Here is a 20,237-nt window from a genome sequence, read left to right as displayed (position 1 = left end):
CCTCGCGACCGCAGCCGCGGGGGGTCCCTGAGTAGGGGAGGGGGAGGGAAGAGAAAGGAGGGAGGGAAACGGCGCGAGACGAGAGGGGGGGGGGGGTTGCGCGCACGCGCATGCGCTCGGGAGGGAGCGCGAGAAGGCGCCTCAGCCTTGTTGAGGGGAGCGCGCGCCTTGGTGGCCGCCTGAGGCGACGAGAAGAGAGATGCCCGCCGTTCAGAGGACCGTGTCGGAGCTGCGGTCCAGGGTGGAGGGTGAGTGCGGCCGGGTTCAGGAGAGGGGGTATGTGTGGATGGGGGGCTTTCGGGACGAATTGAGGTTTTTAAAGGCGAGGAAGAAGCAGCCCCGAGCCTGGCTGGTGAGGTAAAATTGGTGAGGTAAATTGCCTCAGCAGCCCCCCTCAGCGCCGCTTCTCCTCCCGGTCGGTCAGTCAGGCGCGGAAGAGGCTCGCTCGGCCCCGAGGGGGAAGGGAGGGGGCTCCCCGGCGTGAGGGAGGTGGGGGGGGGGGTCGGTGAAACGCAGCTAAACACCCCCCCCCTTTTTTTCCCCCCCTTGGCCGCAGCTCTTGCGCTTTTAGCCCGGCCTTTTTCTCCCTCTTTCCGAGCATCCTCCACCATCCTTCTGGCCAGGCAAGGGCTGGAAGGGACCCTGGAGGTCTTCCAGTCTAGCCCCCCCCCCCCCCCCTGCTCAAGGCAGGAGACGCGCTTATACCATCCCGGACAAATGGCTGTCCAATCTCTTCATTTTAAAAAATCCCTATATAATATAGAATAGAGACCTGGTATCATTCTGGGCAATGGCCGTCCAGTCTTCATAAAACCTCATTGATGCAATACTGTACTTGTTAGATGCCTCTTGATCGAAGTGTTGGGAGGGGACCCTGGAGGTCCTCTAGTTCCAACCCCCTGCCCAACGCAGGAGTCCTCGTACAATCCCAGACAAATGGCTGTCCAATCTCTTCATTTAAAAAACAACAACAACTCCTATATATATAGAATAGAAATGGCAGGGATCCCAGGCTGGAGGGGGGCCCGAAGGTCTTCTAGTCTAGCCCCCCCCCCCCCCCCCGCGCCCAAGGAGGAGAGCGCCCTATACCATCCCGGACAAATGGCTGTCCAATCTCTTCATTTAAAAAATCCCTATAAATATAGAATAGAGCTGGCAGGGATCCCAGGGCTGGAGGGGGGCCACTGGAGGTCTTCTCGTCTAGCCCCCCCCCCCCCGCCCAACGGCAGGAGACCTGGTATCATTCTGGGCAAATGGCCGTCCAGTCTTCATAAAAACCTCCATTGATGCAATCCTGTACTTGTTCAGATGCCTCTTGATCCGAAGTGTTGGGAGGGGACCCTGGAGGTCCTCTAGTCCAACCCCCTGCCCAACGCCGTACAATCCCAGACAAATGGCTGTCCAATCTCTTCATTAAAAAAAACCCCTTCTATATAATATAGAATAGAGCTGGCAGGGATCCCAGGGCTGGGGGGGGGGGGACCCTGGAGGTCTTCTAGTCTAGCCCCCACCAGCCCAAGGTAGGACACCTGCCTATAGTACCATTCTGGGCAAATGGCTGTCCCATTCTTTTCTTGAAAACTACATTTGTGCAATTTAGTAGGTGTTCTGATGTCTCTTCATCCTAGGGTTAGAGGGGACCCTGGAGGTCTTCTAGTCCAGTGTTTTTCAACCTTTTTTGTGCAAAGCCACACTTTTTTCATGAAAAAAATCACGAGGCACACCACCATTAGAAAATGTTAAAAATTTTTAACTCTGTGCCTATATTGACTATATATAAAGTGTTTTTCCCATGGCACACCTTACACTATGTCACGGCACACTAGTGTGCCGCGGCACAGTGGTTGAAAAACACTGTTCTAGTCAAACCCCTTGCCCAAGGCAGGAGTCCTCCTACCATTCTAAACAAATGGCTGTCCGTTCTCTTCATGAAAGCCTCCATTGATGCAATTTAGTACTTGTTCACTCTGGTTCAGATGACTCTTGTTTATAGGGCTGGAAGGGACTCCGGAGGTCTTCTAATCTAGCCTCTTGCCCAAGATAGGAGTCCTTATACCATCCAGGACAAATGGCTGTCCAATCGCTTCTTGAAAACCCCCATGGGAGGCAAGTTCCACTGATGGTTTTCACTGTCAGGAAATTCTTCCTTACTCCTAGGTTGGGTCTCCCTTTAATGAGCTTCTACCCATTGCTCAGGTCCTATGGAGAATACATTGATGCTCTCTTCCCTATGACAGCCCTTCAAGTTTTGGAAGATACTATTATTCTGTTCCTAAACTTCTCTTCAATAGCTTAAATATTCCTTAGTTCCATGATGGGGAACGCAGAACCCTCTCTTTGGGCATGTGCACCATCACCTGCTGCCCTTCTTGCTTCTGGCGCGCACATGCACGCCAGCCAGCTGGTCTTTGTGGGCACCAGAGCACTGGAAAACAGCCAAAAAACAAGCCATTTTTGGGCTGTTTTCAGGCCATTTTTTAGGGCTGTTTTCAGTTTGGTTTTTGGGCCGTTTTTGGCTCAGAAAATGGCTTGAAAACAGCCCCCCAAATAGCCAAAAAACAGGCATGCGTACACCAGTCAGCTGGTCTTCGGGTTTCCTGTGCTCTGGCGCCCGCACATGCACATGAGTTCCGGTTTGGGCACGGTGTTGAAAACATTTGCCATCACCGCCTTAGTTCCTTGACCCATTCATTGTACAATTGAGCCTCTAGACCTTGAGCTGTCTGCAAAGATGAGTCAAAACACAAGAAGGTGGCTGCTTAAGAAGGGAAGTCTTATTCTGGCAAAGCTGCCATTTTGACTCTTTTGACCACCTCAGATGCCCATCTTTAATTGTCTGGCTCCTATAAAATACTGTGAGTCACTAATAGGAAAATAACCCTCCTGTCTTGGTGTCTGCTTTTGACTATTCCATCTTTTGGTCCTTCTGCTTCCTGAATTGGGTTTCTTTTCCCAACCAACGGCTCTTTCCCGATAATTGAATAGTCGTGTGTTTCATGCAAATGCCAGTAATCACTAATGTTTGATGGTGGTCTTAGGGGATGCAGCCCCTAGTGGGGTGAGGAAACTAAGCAGGTCAGGGTTGGATAGCCCTGAATGGATCTGAAGGCTCTAGAAGTGGTGCTTGATTGAAAAATATTTAGCTTTTTATTTTAATTTTGCATCATATTTCACAAAAGCAACACTCCCCTGGTGTGTTCAAATTCTATGTTCATGACTTTTGTTGTTTGCTAGATGTTTTCTAGACTATTTTATGTTACAAGGAAACACAATAAAATTGATAGATTGACACCGAGATGAGATTTGGTAGTCTTAGGCCTGTGAAATGCTGAAATGCTCCAGATTCCTCACTATCTGGGAATGCTGAGGTATTAGGAAAGATGTTAACTCATCTTTACTTAAATAAAAGGAATGACAGAATAGCCTAAAACAAATTGAAGGGAATTATTGCTCTTAGAGAATGACATGTCATTAATATTTGAAGCTGAGAGATTTCCGTTGCTGGAACCTTTGATAATTTATGAGATATACAGCATTTCACTTTATAAGGTGTATCTCTACCAGCCTTGTTCTTGCCCCAGGTTGTGGCTAAAGGAATCCATATGAAGAGATCTATTTGTATTATAGGGAAGACCGTCCTGTAGCAGAAGGTGAATGGATTATATCTCATGGTCTCATGTCGTATTGCTCAGTTTTCTCTGCAGCACGAGAGAGAATAAGGGAAAACAACCCATTCTGGACTGAATCCCTTAGATTTGTGATCAAATTAGCAGCTACCTCCAAATCTCATCAGCGATATAATGCAATTTTATTCCAATATGAGGATTATCGGGGTTCAGATTTAGATGAGGAGAAAGCTGTTTCTCTAAGAACAATATTACACTGAATAATGGAACTCTCTTCAATATGGGGGGAAATTTGCAAACATTTACCTATTGTGATCAAAAGTATTAGAGAATTTATTTTCTTTTAATAATCAAACATGTCATAATTCCAGTTGATATTGTATATTTAAAATGAAATTAGATGCCTCCATGCATTTTAAATATAGATAGTACTTCCCTTAATTAAAATTGTTATTCTACTTTTGGAGGGTTTATATTTTTTTTCAATTTTTGGAGCTGGGTAGGCAAAACTTAAAAATCCAACCCAATCTTTCTTAATGTAAATAAGAAATTGATGAACAGTTCAGTCCTGTTCAATTCCAGTATTCTGTTTTGACACTACGAGTTCAATTTGTCAAAAACAGCACTACATTAATTTGTATGTGTGAAATACAAAATCAAGAGTTCCTAACATGAAGTTTATTTTTATACCCAGCACATCTGCAACTGAAGGTTGCTTTCTTTTTGTTCTGCTGATGCAAGAAAGAGAAAGTTGTGTATATATCTGCTGTAATACAGCACTAAGCAAAACATCATTATAAAAGCTTTATTCCACTATAAATATTTCTGTTGTATCCCTTTTTCTGTATAGAAGAAATATTTCTTAGCATTAATCATATAAACACCTACAACAATCATTATGGTATTAAAAGATGTAATATGCTTACATAATTGTATAAAAGTATATTAATTTATGGCTGAAACAGATATTAATATCTGAAAATAATCTAATTCATAAATCATTTCTGATAATAAAATCTACTAATTAGTACTAATATAAGTATGTTTATTAGACTTTTTAAACTAATATATAATTTAAAATTTTCAGCAGAGAGCAAAATATTCTGTTTATTAGTTTTAGTAAAGACTTCCCACTAGTTATTGGCATTAGTACCTAATATTTATTATCTAAGTACAGTTGAGTGTATTACTATGGAAATAATGCATTGGAATAAATGGTTTTTGTTTTTGTTTCATTTTTGTGAACATGATTGAATACAGCATTTTAAATAACATGCTTTCCTTTGTTTTACCACTCTAAATTAAAAAAGAAATAAAGCCGTTTGTGAAATATAAAATGCACATACTCATCATTTATTTTTATTTTTACAAAAATGCCATTTGGGCATGTTCTATTAATTTTCTTCTCCTCTTGAGCAGTGAGGCTAATAAACTTTACTTTCATCTGTTCTTATCAATCATGTGAAAGGAATGGGATACAAAGATTCCTCAGAAAGCAAATTCTTTTTCTTCAAATGCTACGAGATTGTGGGCCTTGGGAAATTCTGATTATTGTCTGAAAGCCACATAAAACTTCTTACAGTTCAGCTAAGTTCCAGTCACATGTTTTAGGAAGTAAAGTGATGGAAGCACAAATCAGATCATGTGAAAGTAATTTTGAAACATCCTTTTGCATCTTAATGCAGGGATGAACAATCTTTATGAAAGAAGATGACACATAAGCAAAGCTTATAAGCAAAGGAACATGGAATCTCCCTACATCCCCACGCATTTTCTCCACAGAAATGATTATTCCCCCTCCATTTTGCATTTGTGTACAATCATTGTGGATGTGTTTAATGGTATCTGCAGTTTCCCTAATAAAAAGCAGTGATGCTTGCTGAAGGAAATTTTGAAGCTGCGAATGAGGTTAAAACCTCTTCATTGTTCTTGATCAAGATTGCTGGTGGGAGGAACAGCTTCGTTCCTCTTTCTTCAGCAGTCCTAATTAGCTTGCAGGGGGTGGAGATGTTTAACCTTGGTCTCTTCTGATAATCCCCATTAAAAAGCTGTTTTTTACTGCCTTTTGTCCTTCAGCCCCTTTTGCTTCATAAGATACTTGAGTTTGTTTACCAAATTGACAGTTTAGGGAAGAAAGGGTAGCTTTTAATAAATAAATCCAGTGACTGTTGAATAATTACTTTTCAGTTTGAGTGCCTATCAGAAACTTTAGTTTCAAAATGACTAATCATATAATATCTGAAAAATGTTGTAGTTGAAAAAATCCTCATCGATTTGCTTAGGTAATGGCATAGTATCAGCATGTACTATACGTAGTATGATCTACTACTGGTTTGGAGGGAGTAATGCTGAAATTGGCTATAAGGAGTCCTCAACGTACAACAACAATTGAACCCAAAATTTCTATTGCTAGGGGAGACGTTAGTTAAGTGAGTTTTGCCTCATTTTATGACCTTTCTTGCCACAGTTGTTAAGTGAATCATTGCAGTTGTTAAGTCAGTAACACTGATCTTTGACTTCCCCATTGACTTTGCTTGTCAGAAGGTCTGAAAAGGGGATCACATGATCCCGAAGCCCTGCATCCGTCATAAATACAGGCAAGTTGCCATGTGTCATTGCCAATTTTAATCATGTGGTCATGGGGATGCTGCAATGGTCATAAGTGTGAAAAGCAGTCATAAGTCACTTTTGTCAATAACTTGGAGTAGTCACTAAATGAATGAACTACCTGTATTATATGCCCATTTTATCGATGCAAATGTAAGGAACAAAAGCGAACTACTATAAATTTCAACCCTGCTCTTGTTTATTCTATGACATATGCAAACTTATGCCTGTGCATATATATGAGAACTTACTGGTAAAAGTTATTTTAATATTATTTTACATTTTAAAAAATATTGTTCTCCTGCACGTTAGCCCATAACATTTTTTTGATAACCAAACTGCAGTTGTACATACACTGTTTTAATATATTTAAATACATATTTTATAGTAGAAGAGAATCATATGTTTTCATATTTTCCATATATTGTTTGAGAAGATTTGTACCAATAGTTCTTGGATTTATCAAATCAAATATTCAGCTCTATATGTGAGTCTAATTTTGTGAGTTTCCTAATTAGCAAAAATTTAATCATTGGTTTGTCTACAGTGCATTATTCTATATTTTTTTCCTAATGATAGCATTTGCAATATCCAAGTTTTCAAAATCTTAACAAACGCTAAGCTGTTACCATAAGACACACTACTGTGTCACCACATATGTTTTAATGATGCACCTGTAGGACAAAAATATTTAATAATATTAGCTGAGGAATCATTTCAATTTCCCAATAAAATTTCCCAGTTTTTCTGAAAATCACTTTCTTGACTGTAGGTCCACAATAGGTAAATATATATTGCCTTGTTTCTTCAATTCATCCTGTGAATGATTAGTCATGATTGTTTTATTAATATATAGTCATCTTGCCTGGAACATTATATTGCGCTTGAATGATTTACTGTGACGTTTCTTGTATTTGTGACAAAATAGATTTATAAGGTAATTTTTTTGTACTCTAAATTTCTCAATTTATCTCTCATGTTTTATTAAGGTACCACAAATCATCATCAAAATGTTGTTGTTGTTTTTATAAATAGCTGATCTCAAATCCGCTCTGGTTCTTTTCTGCTTTGTTATATTTTTTAAATTCAGAATTAGAATCTTAGTACTGTGCTGTTATTTTACTTTTTAAAACTATTCCAAGAAACAAGAATTCCTTTCGGAGTCAACAGGGGGGGAAAGCCTCTTTTATAAATAAGATTCTCATCCCTGTAGAAGTTCTACAAGCCTAGTTCTTCCCAAGTTTGTGCCTCTCTAAACTTTTTTGCTTACATCAGAATGCAGAATGTTGCTGATACAAAAAGCCTAAAAGGCTTACGTTGTATTTTATGACATAGATTTCATTTCATATGTGTCATTTCAATTGTACTTTTAATATCTATTATCAATTTCTTTAAAAAGGACTGTGTTCTTTTACAGGTGGTTCTTGATTTATGACCACAATTGAGTCCAACATTTCTGTTGCTAAGTGAGGCAGTTAATTCAGTTTTGCCCCCATTTTTCTTGCCACAGTTGTTAAGTGAATCACTGCAGTTGTTAACTTAGTAATGCTGTCATTAAGTGAATCCGACTTCATCATTGACTTTGCATGTCAGAAGGTTGTAAAAAGGAAATCATATGACTGTGGAACACTGCAACCATGATAAATCCAGGCCTGTTGCTTAGCATCTGAGTTTTGGTCAGGTGACCATGGGGACCTTGCAGTGGTTGTAAGTGTGAAAAATAGTCATGTCACTTTTTTCAGTGAGTTGTCAGTTGAGGAGTACTTGTATTTAAAATATAGTGTTGTGTTGTAATGTATTGATCTGTTATTTATCTCTACAATCTCAATTTGAACATATGAATTTTTAGGATCACTTATTGGAGACTAAAGGGTGTATTGATAGTCCTTGTAAGAGAGTTTTATGTAAATTACATTTCCTCTCTCTCCCAGCTCTACCTTCTGCTGAAGGTTGCTTTTATGTTTGGATCCTTTTACAAAAGTATAATTTTGAAAATTTCCCACTAATTCAGCTGCTTATCAATTATCTGACAGTAGCACAAACCCCCTTGTGCCACAAAGCTTCAAAGGAAGCATCATTTTCACAGCTTTTATTCTACTACTTTAATTCAGGTTTTTTTAACCATTTGGCAAGTATCTGTCCACAATGAAGTATAATTAGCATGAAACCATTTATTCAGGTCACTTGTAATCTATGCAGATATCTACAATGCCAGCATATCAAATTAATATTTCTTCACTTTTCTGTTGACTGCTTAATTGGACTCCTCCTCCTTGGTCTTTAATTGTTGAGCCATGGGTTGCATAACTACAGGTAGTCCTCAAGTTACAACCCCCTTTGAGACCAAAATTTATGTTGCTAAGTGAGAAATTCATTAAGTGAATTTGCCCCATTTTACAACCCTTCTTGCCACAGCTATTAAGCGATTCACTGCAGTTGTTAAATTAGTAATACGGTTGTTAGGTGAATCTGCCTTGGATCACATGACCCCAGGACATTGCAACCGTCATAAGCAGGAGTCAGTTGCCAAGCCTCTGAATTTTGATCACGTGGCCGTGGAGCTGCTGCAACAATCACAAGTCACTTTTTTCAGTACCACTGTAACTTTGAACGTTCGCTAAACGAACTGTTGTATGTTGAGGACTGTACAATGGAGTACCATGGAGATATAAGTAGGCTGAAGCCCTGGCCTGGTATTTGGAAGCTGGACAAAGCTCTACGAGACAAAAAGAGGCTGAACTTTAATCCTAACAAAGCAGAATTCAATTTTCCCAACAACTAGCTGCTCCATTTATAAGGAGGCAGGGCTGTGATTCAAATGTTCTATACTCAGAACTACTACTGTTCTCTAGCTGTAACCCTTTTCCGGAGCAAGAAAACCTGGTGATAGTAATTCGAAGTCTTTTCATCATGACGATAGACTATTGCAAGTTGCTCTACATTTGTTTGCTTTTGGAGGTTACTTGAATGCCACGGTTGTGTAATGTGCAGCTGTCTGCAAGCTGACAGGCAAGAGCAGTTACAGTATACCCATATTCGTAATCCTATTCCAGGCCCTATGCTTGCTTCCAGCAGGTTTCTTAATGCATGCAAAGTTTAACTTTTAAAAGTGCTTAAGTGCCTTTGCTTCTACTGTAGGTAATTGGAGGAACACTGTCTCCTGGAAGAAGCAGCCAGTCCAACGTGCTCATTTCAGTTTAAAATACTGAGTAGTGTTGATTCACAGCAGATTAAATTAATGGCTCAGAGGCAGTGGTCTCCACCCTGTACAACAATCTTACCAGCATAGTAGCTGACATTACAACCTTAGTAGGCAGAGTTGTCTAGCAAAGCTTTGCCGTGAAACACTTGAGGATGTGGGGGAGAGAGAAAGGAAGAAAGTGTTTTGTGTTTAAACTGAAGCAGCCAAAAATCAGCTAGAAGAGGGAAGTATTTTTTTCCACTAGTAGGAAGGAAGTAGAGGGTCGTGGATTGGACGTAGCATAAAAAGAACTCGTGATTTATCAAGACTTCTACAAGACTTCGGAGGAGTGGTGTTACTTAATATTGGTTGCTATCCGTAACTAAAATTATTGACACTTTATTTTAATGCTTTTAGTTATCTTGGCTTTTTTTTTAACTGCACATTATTATTGTTGTTATTATTTTTGGCTTATACTACTGAAACAGTTTGGGAGTTGCAAGCTTCAGCCATATAAAACTTTTAACAAGTAAGTCCCTGACCAGAGTATACTAAGCTTGGGACAGGCTGCAACTATTGTAACATAAATAAGTAACATTTAAAGTACATCTGTCAAATCAAAATATTTAATTTAAATGATTTGAGCAGCTAGACAAGCTACCTTAGCATGTCACTAACAGACCAGGGAAAGATAAAAAATGTAATCGTCTTAAATAGGAATTTAAAAGATTAATTTTATGAATACAAATGATACAATAATAGGTACAATATGTTTTTTGTGTTTCTCACTAATGTTTAAAAATGGTTTTTGTTTCATTTAAATCATTGCAGAATTTAAATGTACATATCAAGATTTATAATATTTTGTAGGTTATGAGAAGACAGATGATGTTTCAGAAAAAACCTCATTAGCTGATCAAGAGGAAGTGAGAACTATATTCATCAATCAACCACAATTCTCTAAGTTCTGTAGCAATCATGTCAGGTATTTGTAACCAAAGTTTTGTACAATTATCTTACATACTCTCTGATGAAAGCCAAAGCACTGTTCTGCCACTGCATCTTTAGCTCTGACCTGTTATGTGTGTGCAATATCACTATGTGCGCATTGAAAGAATGGTGCTTATGCTTCCTTTAACCATGTATGTCCTTAAACGTCACCCATGGATGTTTCTGATTTGTTACAAATTATGGTGGGTCCTTGATGCTCTCTGAGCTTGGCTGTTTTCTTGCAGACAGATAATAAGATCATCAGGCAAAAGGGGGGGGGGTTGCCAGGAGGAGGAGGAAGATGTGTATTTAGACATACAAATGCTGCATTAGCTCTTAAAATCTCTCTTAGTATTCTCTGCATATTTTATCTGTTTTTTATGTCTTTAATTCCATTTGTTTTTAATCCCTCTTTTAGCACTGCAAAATACAACATTATCACATTCCTGCCTAGGTTCCTTTATTCCCAGTTCAGGAGAGCTGCTAATGCCTTTTTTCTTTTCATTGCATTGCTTCAGGTAAGAATGTGTGTTAAGTGCTTTGCTCCCTCCTTCCCTTTATCCTCCAGTAACATTTAATTGTTAGAAGTCATACAATTGTTTGCAATGTCCTCCATGGCTGCAGGCTTTCATTATGCAATGTCTTGAGTTCAGATAAAATCTTAGAACTTCTTAGGGAGTGAAATTTTAAACCAGGGCGAGGTTTTTTTTCCCCTCTCAATATAGCTATACAGTTTTATTGCTTTTATTGTTTTAAACTTTTTAAATACTTTTAACCATAATGTATATTGTGAATTGTAAGCTTCTCAGAGAGATTTACTGAAATGGGCGGCCATGGAAATTGAACAAACAAATATATTGTTTACCTTTTCTTATGAAAAGATTCCTAAGAAGTGTTTTGAGCCCTGCAGAAGCAGAGGTTAGGGACACTTAGTCTGATATTTACCAGGTTATGAGAAAAAATGCTTTAAGAGTTGCATTCAATTTATAATGAGTTTATCATTTATAATGAATTGGGGGGGAGTCACCCCAATTCAATGATTAACGAAGAGATATTGTACTCAAGTGAGGTCCAAAGCACTTTTTCCAAATCATTTTTGAAGAATGTAAGCAATATTTCCCGAAACACATATATTGCTGTACTAAACTTTAAACTGAAAGTTGCTTTACCAGTTCTTCTTGTCCATGTGTAATGATCAGTATAATAAAGAGTGTTTATGATGTAAGCATTAATTGTATAGGAAATACCAACTCTTGTATTTTCTTATCTGTCATGTGATAATGAGTTTAACCCTCCTGACTGAACTTTGTAATTGGGCATATATTTTGGCCTCAGTGCTTCTATAGAGCTTAATGTAACAAGTAAAAAGAGTAATAAATTCTCAGCTAGAAAGTTGTTATGTGATTTCTTTGATATCATGTCAGACTTTATTTGCCTTCAGGTTCTACACTGTAGTATTTATTGTATTAAAGGCTGTCAGGATAATGAGATTAAATTTAACATATTTTCATGTTACACATTTTTACTCTGGAATAAATAAAAATTGGGGGGAGGGTATTTTTTTAAAGACATGGGCCATTAGTGGTATCAATACTTTATATATACTTATTGCTGGGTAAGTTTTAAAATCATTTAAGTTGTGATAAAAGGAATTCAAATCAACTGAAATCATAAACTGACAATAAACTTCTCCTAACTTCACAGTTTAGTCCAGAGAGAGATCAGTAATGCCTAAATCAATAATGCCTAAAAATCCTCAAATTACTATCAGCATTGGAATATATTTTAGTCATTATAAATATACAAAGTTTATTAAGAAACAGTTACTTGTAACTAGGGTAGTAATAATTAATAGAAATAACCATTGTAATTATTATTTACCTATTTGAGAAATTTTCCTCATTGGCGTTTAAGTGGATTCTGCTGTTATCACATTTTATTGAACATGTTTTCATACAATTAACACGGCTAATATTAAAATGCACTTTTCTTTTTATGCTTTAGCAAATTCCAGATGTTTCCCCAACAGGACGGTATACAACATTGGTTCCTCTCTTATTTATTTTAGTTGTAGCAGCAGTCAAAGAAATAATAGAAGATATCGTAAGTAGCAAAATGTTTCCATCATAACTTTAAACTAATTACTCATCTTCAAATAAGATACATGTTTAAATTTAAAGGGACGTAAACTAAGTACTATACTCATTTGATTTTTTTTTCATATATATTTTTAGCAGCTAAACAAACAATTCCTCACATTTTGTTATGGAACGTGCATTTCTGGTTTTACCCATGCAACACACATGATGATGATGTGCCCTTAGGCGAAGGAATTCCATGAACAGAACTATAGATTTTCCGGAGGAATTTTGCAGGATTAGCCAGGATTGGGTATTGTGATGTCCAATTGGCCTCGAGACAGAGTTAATTTGAAGCCACGCCTCTGTGCTCCTTGATTCTGGTTCCCAGTTTCAACGAGTCAAGACTACTGCAAAACACTTGAAAACAAGTCATAAGGGAACACATCCTACCCCCTGAACTCCCCCAATCCCTGGACCAACAGGCATTACTCCTTAAGAGGGGCTGCAGAAATACTGCAATATCCCACCCTGTCTATCCCCCACCCACCAGGTTCCTGCAGGCCTTGGGGTTTGCTTCCCATTCAGCAGGACTCAGCCTCCTCCTCAGTCCTCCCCAGGACCCAGTGGCACCCAATTCTCCTGTCTGTACTTTGCAATTCCTAGGAGAGGCACCCAGTCGATATGAGGCTCAGATTTTTTATGAAGAACTAGCTGATAACCCGCCGTTGTCTGGGTATTTATTTATAGGGGGAAAATGTCCGGACCAACTATAATTTCTAATGTTGGAGTTTCCCCCCTTACCAGAGGGAGCCCCCTTGTGGAGTACTGTGAAGCCGTTACCATGGCAACTCCAGTGTGCTGTACAGTAGAAGCCATTTTAAGGCACAACAGGCTATATCTTAACAGAACACACACCCCGAGCCGTGTTAGGGGTGTCTTACCCCCACAGTATTTGTTTCCAGAGAGTAAGTCATCTGTGTACCAAGTTTGGTTGAAATTGCTCGAGGCGTTCAGGAGTTATGCTGGAGCATACACACAAACAGCCATTTTTATATATGTAGATAAAGGTAATAACAGCCTTGTGTTATTTTGCTATTCTCTCAATCCTTGGAAGCCTCCACTTTTAAGGCTGAGAGACAGGCTGAGTCCCACAGGTCCTTGAGTGGACTGTGGAGCCTGATTTGCTTCCCTTGTTAAAAACGAAACCATCGCATTTATAAGATGCCAGACTGAGAATATTTTCCAAATGCATTGATGACAAGAAGTATATTGAATGTTATTAGTTTTGTAAAAGCGTTTCAATTATCAGAACAAGACATTGCCTGTTCCAGAATTGTGTCCCAATTCAATTGGTACAAAAAACACAATCTTTAGAGAATAATGGAAACAAGCTCTTGCTGTGTTGTTCTTTATTTGTCCATCTATATAGGCCAAGAGGAGGATGTCTGGAAAAAATTAAATATTTTGAAAAAATCCCATAGCAAATCACCAATTTAGGATACTCTCTGCAATCTGCCTGGAAAATAGAGTACTTTTTTGAAAAAAAAATACTTAAAAGTTCTGCCTTGGTTTGCATGAAGGATAAATCACCAAAAATAGTTACCAAATGTGGTACCTTGTGCATATTTAGGCACTAGTTCTCTAACATGATGTGTTATACATGTTGTGTGAACCTAGTCATAATTCACTTTCATATGTAACTTGTCTAATATTTAAAATATTCCATAATAGCGTTGTAAAAATCTATGTGGTTTGTTTCAGAAAAGACAGAAAGCTGATAATGCTGTGAATAAAAAGGAAGTACAAGGTAGGAGATTTCATATATAACCATTTTTTAACTGTTCAGTGAGTAAAAATGAAGCCATGTGAAGTTTTCCCAATTTTCTAATTACTTTGTCATTTTATTTATTTATATGATTTATATAGTCACCCATCTAACGACAGTTAATCTAGATGCTATTCAAAGTGTAAACAAGAAATTGTAAAGTCTGTGTGTGTGTGTGTTTATGTGTGTGTCTACACACATACACATATACATGACACTCTTTTTGCTAATTTCTGACATTACTTGTGCTTTTGAGCAAAAACCGGCCCTTGGGGAATATGGTTTCACTTAACAATTGCCGTGGTTGTTTAACAACCACCACAAAAAACTCAAAAAATCAGTCACATGATGGTTCAGCTTATGACAATAATTCTTGCCGTGATTATGGTCACAAGTGAAGGACTACATAAAAGATAACAAGCATAGTTTTGATTTCCCCTAATGACTACTTCTGTTGACCACCAAATTGCCGGTAGCTAAACACAAACTATATTCTTGAAAAAGAGAGCACTTTAGCCAAAAATGATGAAAAGAAAGTAAATAAAAAGACTTGACAGAATCTTGCACAAATGAATGGTTTTATATTGAGAATTATGTGGATAACAAAATAAAATTTTGATAGAATGAACTTTGTTCCCCCCCCCACACACACACACACAGAGACACATAATGTTTCTGTATAATTGGATCTTAGAGCAAATGTTACATTAGTAGAAAATAATTTGGATTTAATAGAGCATTTGTGGTTTTATTATTACTTTTCATGATGCAGTATTGAGAAATGGAGCTTGGGAGATTGTACACTGGCAAAAGGTATGTGTGGTTTCATTATTGTAAAATATAAATATGATTTAGATCCTGAGAATTGAACAGAAAACAATGCTTGTTAAACGTTCTGAAGGATGTTGTCTAGCTATTTATTAGTATATGCAGCGTTTTGCATTACCTAACTATAATAATTATCTCAGCAGCTTATATTCAGTGATATAAACTACTACAGGTAGTCCAAAAATTACAGGATTTTTATTTAGTGACTATGTGACGTTACAACGGCACTGAGAAAAGTGACTTATGACCGTTTTTCACACTTACGACTATTGCAGCATCCCTATGGTCACATGATCAAAATTTAGATGTTTGGCAATTGATTCATATTTATGACCGTTGCAGTGTCCTGGGGTCATGGGATCTCCTTTTGCAATCTTCTGAGAATGGGAAGGCCAGATTCACTTAACAATCATATTACTAACTTAACTAACTGCAGTGATTCACTTAATCACTTAATTAATAACAATGGCAAGAAAGGTCATAAAATAGGGCAAAAGTTACTTAACACCTTTTGAGCTCAGCTGTGGTCATAAGTCAGGGACTACCTGTATGTAACATAAGATATAAGCAGTTCTGCCCTGAGAAGGGTAACTCTGGATCTAAATCTTTATATATGTTATAGTGAATTACACTGAATAAATGAAATGTTTGTGTTTACCATATTGAATATATTGTCATTAAAAAGATTAAATATAATTTTTGCCATATGTTTTCTATTTTGTTGACCTTATGTTTACCATACTGATTAAATTGTCATTAATTGTTTTACTGAAAGTTCTGGTTATTGTTTTCCTACATAATAATTCAAAGTGCATTTGATCCCTAAAAGGTTAATTTGTATGCTCTGATACGCAGAAGATTTAGGCAAAATAATAGTTTATTATTCTATGCCAATAGTTCTCAAACTTGCCATTTCCCTATCATATTAATCCACCACTAGTTATTTTCACACAGCATAATTAGCAAATATCCTGGATTTTTACAGTACATTGAATCAAATGAGATGAATCAAATCAAAATGCATGTGTATCTTATCTGTTTAAGAACGTAAATGTAACCATAGTGCTAACAGCATTATAATAAAGAATTAAAAATATTATCTCTCTTGTTTAGCATAGAACAGTGCTTTAATTATTCTTATAAGTGCCTTCATTCATTATGGATTGCAGTATTTACTCAGGGGAAAATAAGCGCTGGAGAACTGAAATACGAATTCATTTTAGATATTTTTAATTCATGACAACTATAAATCTATATTTGCCCACATAGAAGCCAATTTCATTGAACTAAGTGGGAATTACCTCTTAAGTAGAAATTATTCAAGTTATCCTAGTAATCAATTTTATATAGCTGCAAGAGAGTGTGTCATTATTTGACTTGACAGATTCTATACTGTACTTTATTTCTTAGGCAGTAAAAAGACCTTCCAAATTGTTATATTTTTGTTACTGCACAAGTGCTACAGAATATATTACTAAAATTTATGTATTGAAGTCAACTCATTTTTTTTAATTCTTGGAGGATTAACTGTCAGACTGTGCAACATGATCTAAATAAGGCAAAGAGCTGACTGACCATAAAGATGTACTTTGTATTCATACCAAGTAACAAAACAGATCATCACTCTTTTTTGTTATGAGAAAATGGTGTTATACTTTCTATCATAAAATGAAAATAGAAATGTGGTTATTCTGTTAAATGGGAGAAAAATAATATTTAGATGGGAATGCCTACAGTTTTTAAACCTCTTACATACCGTCGATTCCATTTTAAGTCGTTTATTACTTTTATTACACAGTGCGTACTTAAATTCAGCAAAGGAAAGGATTATTCTGCTAGTTTCAGACCATTAACCAATTCCTAGTTTTCTTTCAGGTAGATGTTGGAGATGTAGTTTTAATAAAAGGCAAAGAATATATACCTGCTGACATTGTACTTCTCTCATCAAGGTAGAGATGTTCATCAATGTTTCCAGAATAGACTTTGTTTTCTCTCTCCAACTTTGATCCATAATTGCACCAAGGAAATAAAGAATAAACAGAAATGTTTAGAACTGCTGAAATATTGCATACATAAATTATTCCTAAGGAAGCCTACTTCGAAAGAATAAAGTACTGGACTTTCCAGTGCATCTGATTATATTTTCTTTCGTAGTTTGGAACTCAGAAGCTTTTCCTCCTAATTTAATTTAATTTTTTTTAAAGCCTCAAGACATGCTTTCAGATTTCAAAATACTAGATTTCATTCCTGTGAAATTTAATCTTGTTTATCTGTGTTTCCTTGGACAACTCAATATATGAAACATTTTCCCCCACCCCCAAATCTATTTGATTGGGTCATTATCTCCAAATATAAATATTTAAACAGAGTATTTTACCACCCTTACCTGAAGATTTTTACCATATGGAATTCTTGTTTAAATAGGCTTTTCCTTTCTCAATGAAAGCTGACACCTCACACTTTATTTTGATATTTTCTATGAAGAAATTGCTCATAGAATGGTTATTTGATTCCCACTCCATCTACATCATGTCTTCCTGGTAGATGTGCTGAATTTGAATTTCTAAACATATCGGAGTAGCTGTCTAGATTGTGAAACAGCCATGAATTCCAGTATTTATTAATTCTGTTAAAGGAGTTCTTGGCATCTGAAAAGGAAACCAAGATATTTCCCTCCATTCCTTTTTCAAATTACTTTTATTATTTTGCTGAAGTTAAATAATACATTATTATGCTCTATTTCTGGGATGGCGAACCTATGGCGTGCGTGCCACAGGTGGCACGTGGAGCCATTTGTCAGGGCACATGAGGCATTGCCCTGTCAGCTGGCCAGCGCGCATACGCGCGCTGGCCGTCTGACTTTGCCCTTCTTTTGAGGTCATTTTTCGCCCTCCCCAGGTTCCAGAGGCTTTATAGGAGCCTGGGGAGGGTGAAAACAGCCTCCCCACTCCCCGGAGGCCTTCCAGAGGCTTCAGGAGCTTCCCTGAAACCTCCGGAGCTCAAAAAAACAGCCCTACGAGCAAATCGGAAGTTCATTTTTTGCCCTCCAGAGCCTTCAGGGACATCTCCGGAAAGCCCCTGAGGGCTAAAACCAGCCCTATGAGCAAACCGGAAGTCTGTTCCTGAATTTTCGGTTTGCCCGTAGGGCCGGTTTTTTGCGCTCTGGAGGCTTCAGGGAAGCTCCTGAAGCCTCTGGGGGGAGGCTGTTTTCACCTTTCCCAGGCTCCTATAAAGCTTCTGGAAAAAAATGGGAAGCTCTGGTCGTGCATGCATACATGTTGGGGTCGGCGCATTGCATTATGGGTGTGGCATGCCCACACATGCCCCCCCCTGCGCTCCCCCCACTTTTGGCAAGCCAAAAAAGGTTCGCCATCACTGCTCTTATTTCCTTTCTAATACCAAGAATTTGTATTACTGTAGGAGATGACCAGGATGAGCCTGAGGGAGGGGTGAAACATGCCCTGAGTCACGAGTCCCTGTGCACCCACAAGAGCTCTAAGTCCATTCCACTTGAATGCCTCTCTTATCTCCCGCTCATTTCCTTTGACCGCTAGTAGCTCAAATTCTTGTAGAGAGTTTAAGCTTGCAGTCAATCTTTATACTTATTTGAACTGCCTGAATCTCCTGATTTCCCCTGCCCTTGACAATTACGCTTTGATGTTCCCCTTTTAGGGTTATTTTTGCTGTCTCTAAAAATATTTTAAATAACACATTTTTCTGATCCAAATTAAATAGATTTGTGGGGGGGGGAGACTGTTCCTTAACATGCTTTATATAATAACTTCAATTTTCTGTCTTTCTTTTTTAATCCGTTTGATTTCTCCTCTTTTATTTATTATTCTGTTATAATTATTATTATTTCAAAACTGGTAAAGGTTGCAGTGGGGGAAATAGTGAAGGTGACCAATGGGGAGCATCTCCCAGCTGATCTCATCTGTCTGTCCACAAGGTTAGAATGAATCGGTTCTAGAATAAATGTGTTTCTGGGTCCGTCTATTAAACCAAGGCAGAAAAGGATTCTGCTGTGAACAGATTGCAGAATGTTTCACTATGCACAAACATGCATTCAGATGAAAGTACAAGGGAATGTTCGACTTTGTCTAAGCTAATAGCAATAGCACTTAGACTTATATAGTGCTTTACAGCCCTCTGTAATCTGTATGATTATTAAAGCCGTATGTGCAATTAAACACCCGTGTACTTCAGCATACGTTCCACTGAAATTAATCGGACAAACTTATAAATCAAGAGTGTTAGGATTGCACTTAATGCAGAAATAGTTGTTCAACTTCCAGATTTATTCTATAAAATAAGCCAATGACTAAACTGTTTTGATGAAGTTATTATGCAGATACCATCTAAAGTTTTAAACTCGAGTCCCTTGAGGAAGATGGGCTGTCTAGAAACATGAACTATAAATCATATGATCATAAATCATACCATAGAGAACTTCGTGTTTAACAATAATTTTATACAACACTTTCGTTGTTAACAAATGATACATTTTGAGAATTCTAGAGGACCCACAGCACAGACCTAAATGTTGCATGCTTTATATTGCATGCATTTGGATTTGTTGATGGATGAGCAGCATGCTACCTCAATAAAAGCAGTTTTTATATAGATTCTATGTTTGGATTGCATTTTGTTTGACATCATTAATTTTATTTGATTACAGTGATGAATGTCAAAATATATTAATTTCGGTAATGAAACATATTTTCCCGATCTTTGATGTTCCACTCATTTATTTTCAATGTTCTTCAGAAAATATTCACTCAAATGTAAACAAATTTGATAAATAGGGCTTATTTTAAATTGGTAGCTTTCCAGTGCAATCCTATGCACACATGATTATTCAGAATTAAACTAGTTTGAATTGAGTAGAGGTACTCCTAGATCAGTGGAACTCAACCTTCCTAATGCCGCGATCCTTTAATACAGTTCCTCATGTTGTGGTGACCCCCAACCATAAAATTATTTTATGTTTTCCGTATTTTTTTGAAAATATGTGTTTTCTTAGGTGACCCCTGTGAAAGGGTCGTTCGACCTCCAAAGGGGTCCCGACCCACAGGTTGAGAACCACTGTCCTAGATAGA

General features: G+C 37.7%; 1 protein-coding gene across 1 annotated transcript in view; it reads left to right on the top strand.

The window, feature by feature from the left end:
• Positions 1-135: 135 nt before the first annotated feature.
• Positions 136-20,237, top strand: part of ATP8A1 (ATPase phospholipid transporting 8A1) — a 64,115-nt gene continuing 44,013 nt past the window's right edge. Inside the window, exons 1-7 of the mRNA XM_032224250.1 lie at positions 136-248; positions 10,285-10,399; positions 10,823-10,922; positions 12,409-12,507; positions 14,247-14,292; positions 15,083-15,123; positions 17,014-17,087. Coding sequence (XP_032080141.1) covers positions 200-248; positions 10,285-10,399; positions 10,823-10,922; positions 12,409-12,507; positions 14,247-14,292; positions 15,083-15,123; positions 17,014-17,087 — 524 coding nt within the window. The 5' untranslated portion in view covers positions 136-199. The remainder of the gene's footprint in view (positions 249-10,284; positions 10,400-10,822; positions 10,923-12,408; positions 12,508-14,246; positions 14,293-15,082; positions 15,124-17,013; positions 17,088-20,237) is intronic.

The sequence above is a fragment of the Thamnophis elegans genome, chromosome 9 (assembly GCF_009769535.1).
Source record: "Thamnophis elegans isolate rThaEle1 chromosome 9, rThaEle1.pri, whole genome shotgun sequence".
NCBI lineage: Eukaryota > Metazoa > Chordata > Lepidosauria > Squamata > Colubridae > Thamnophis > Thamnophis elegans.
The sequence above is the reverse complement of the archived record's forward strand: the minus strand, read 5'-3'. Positions and strand labels throughout refer to the sequence as shown.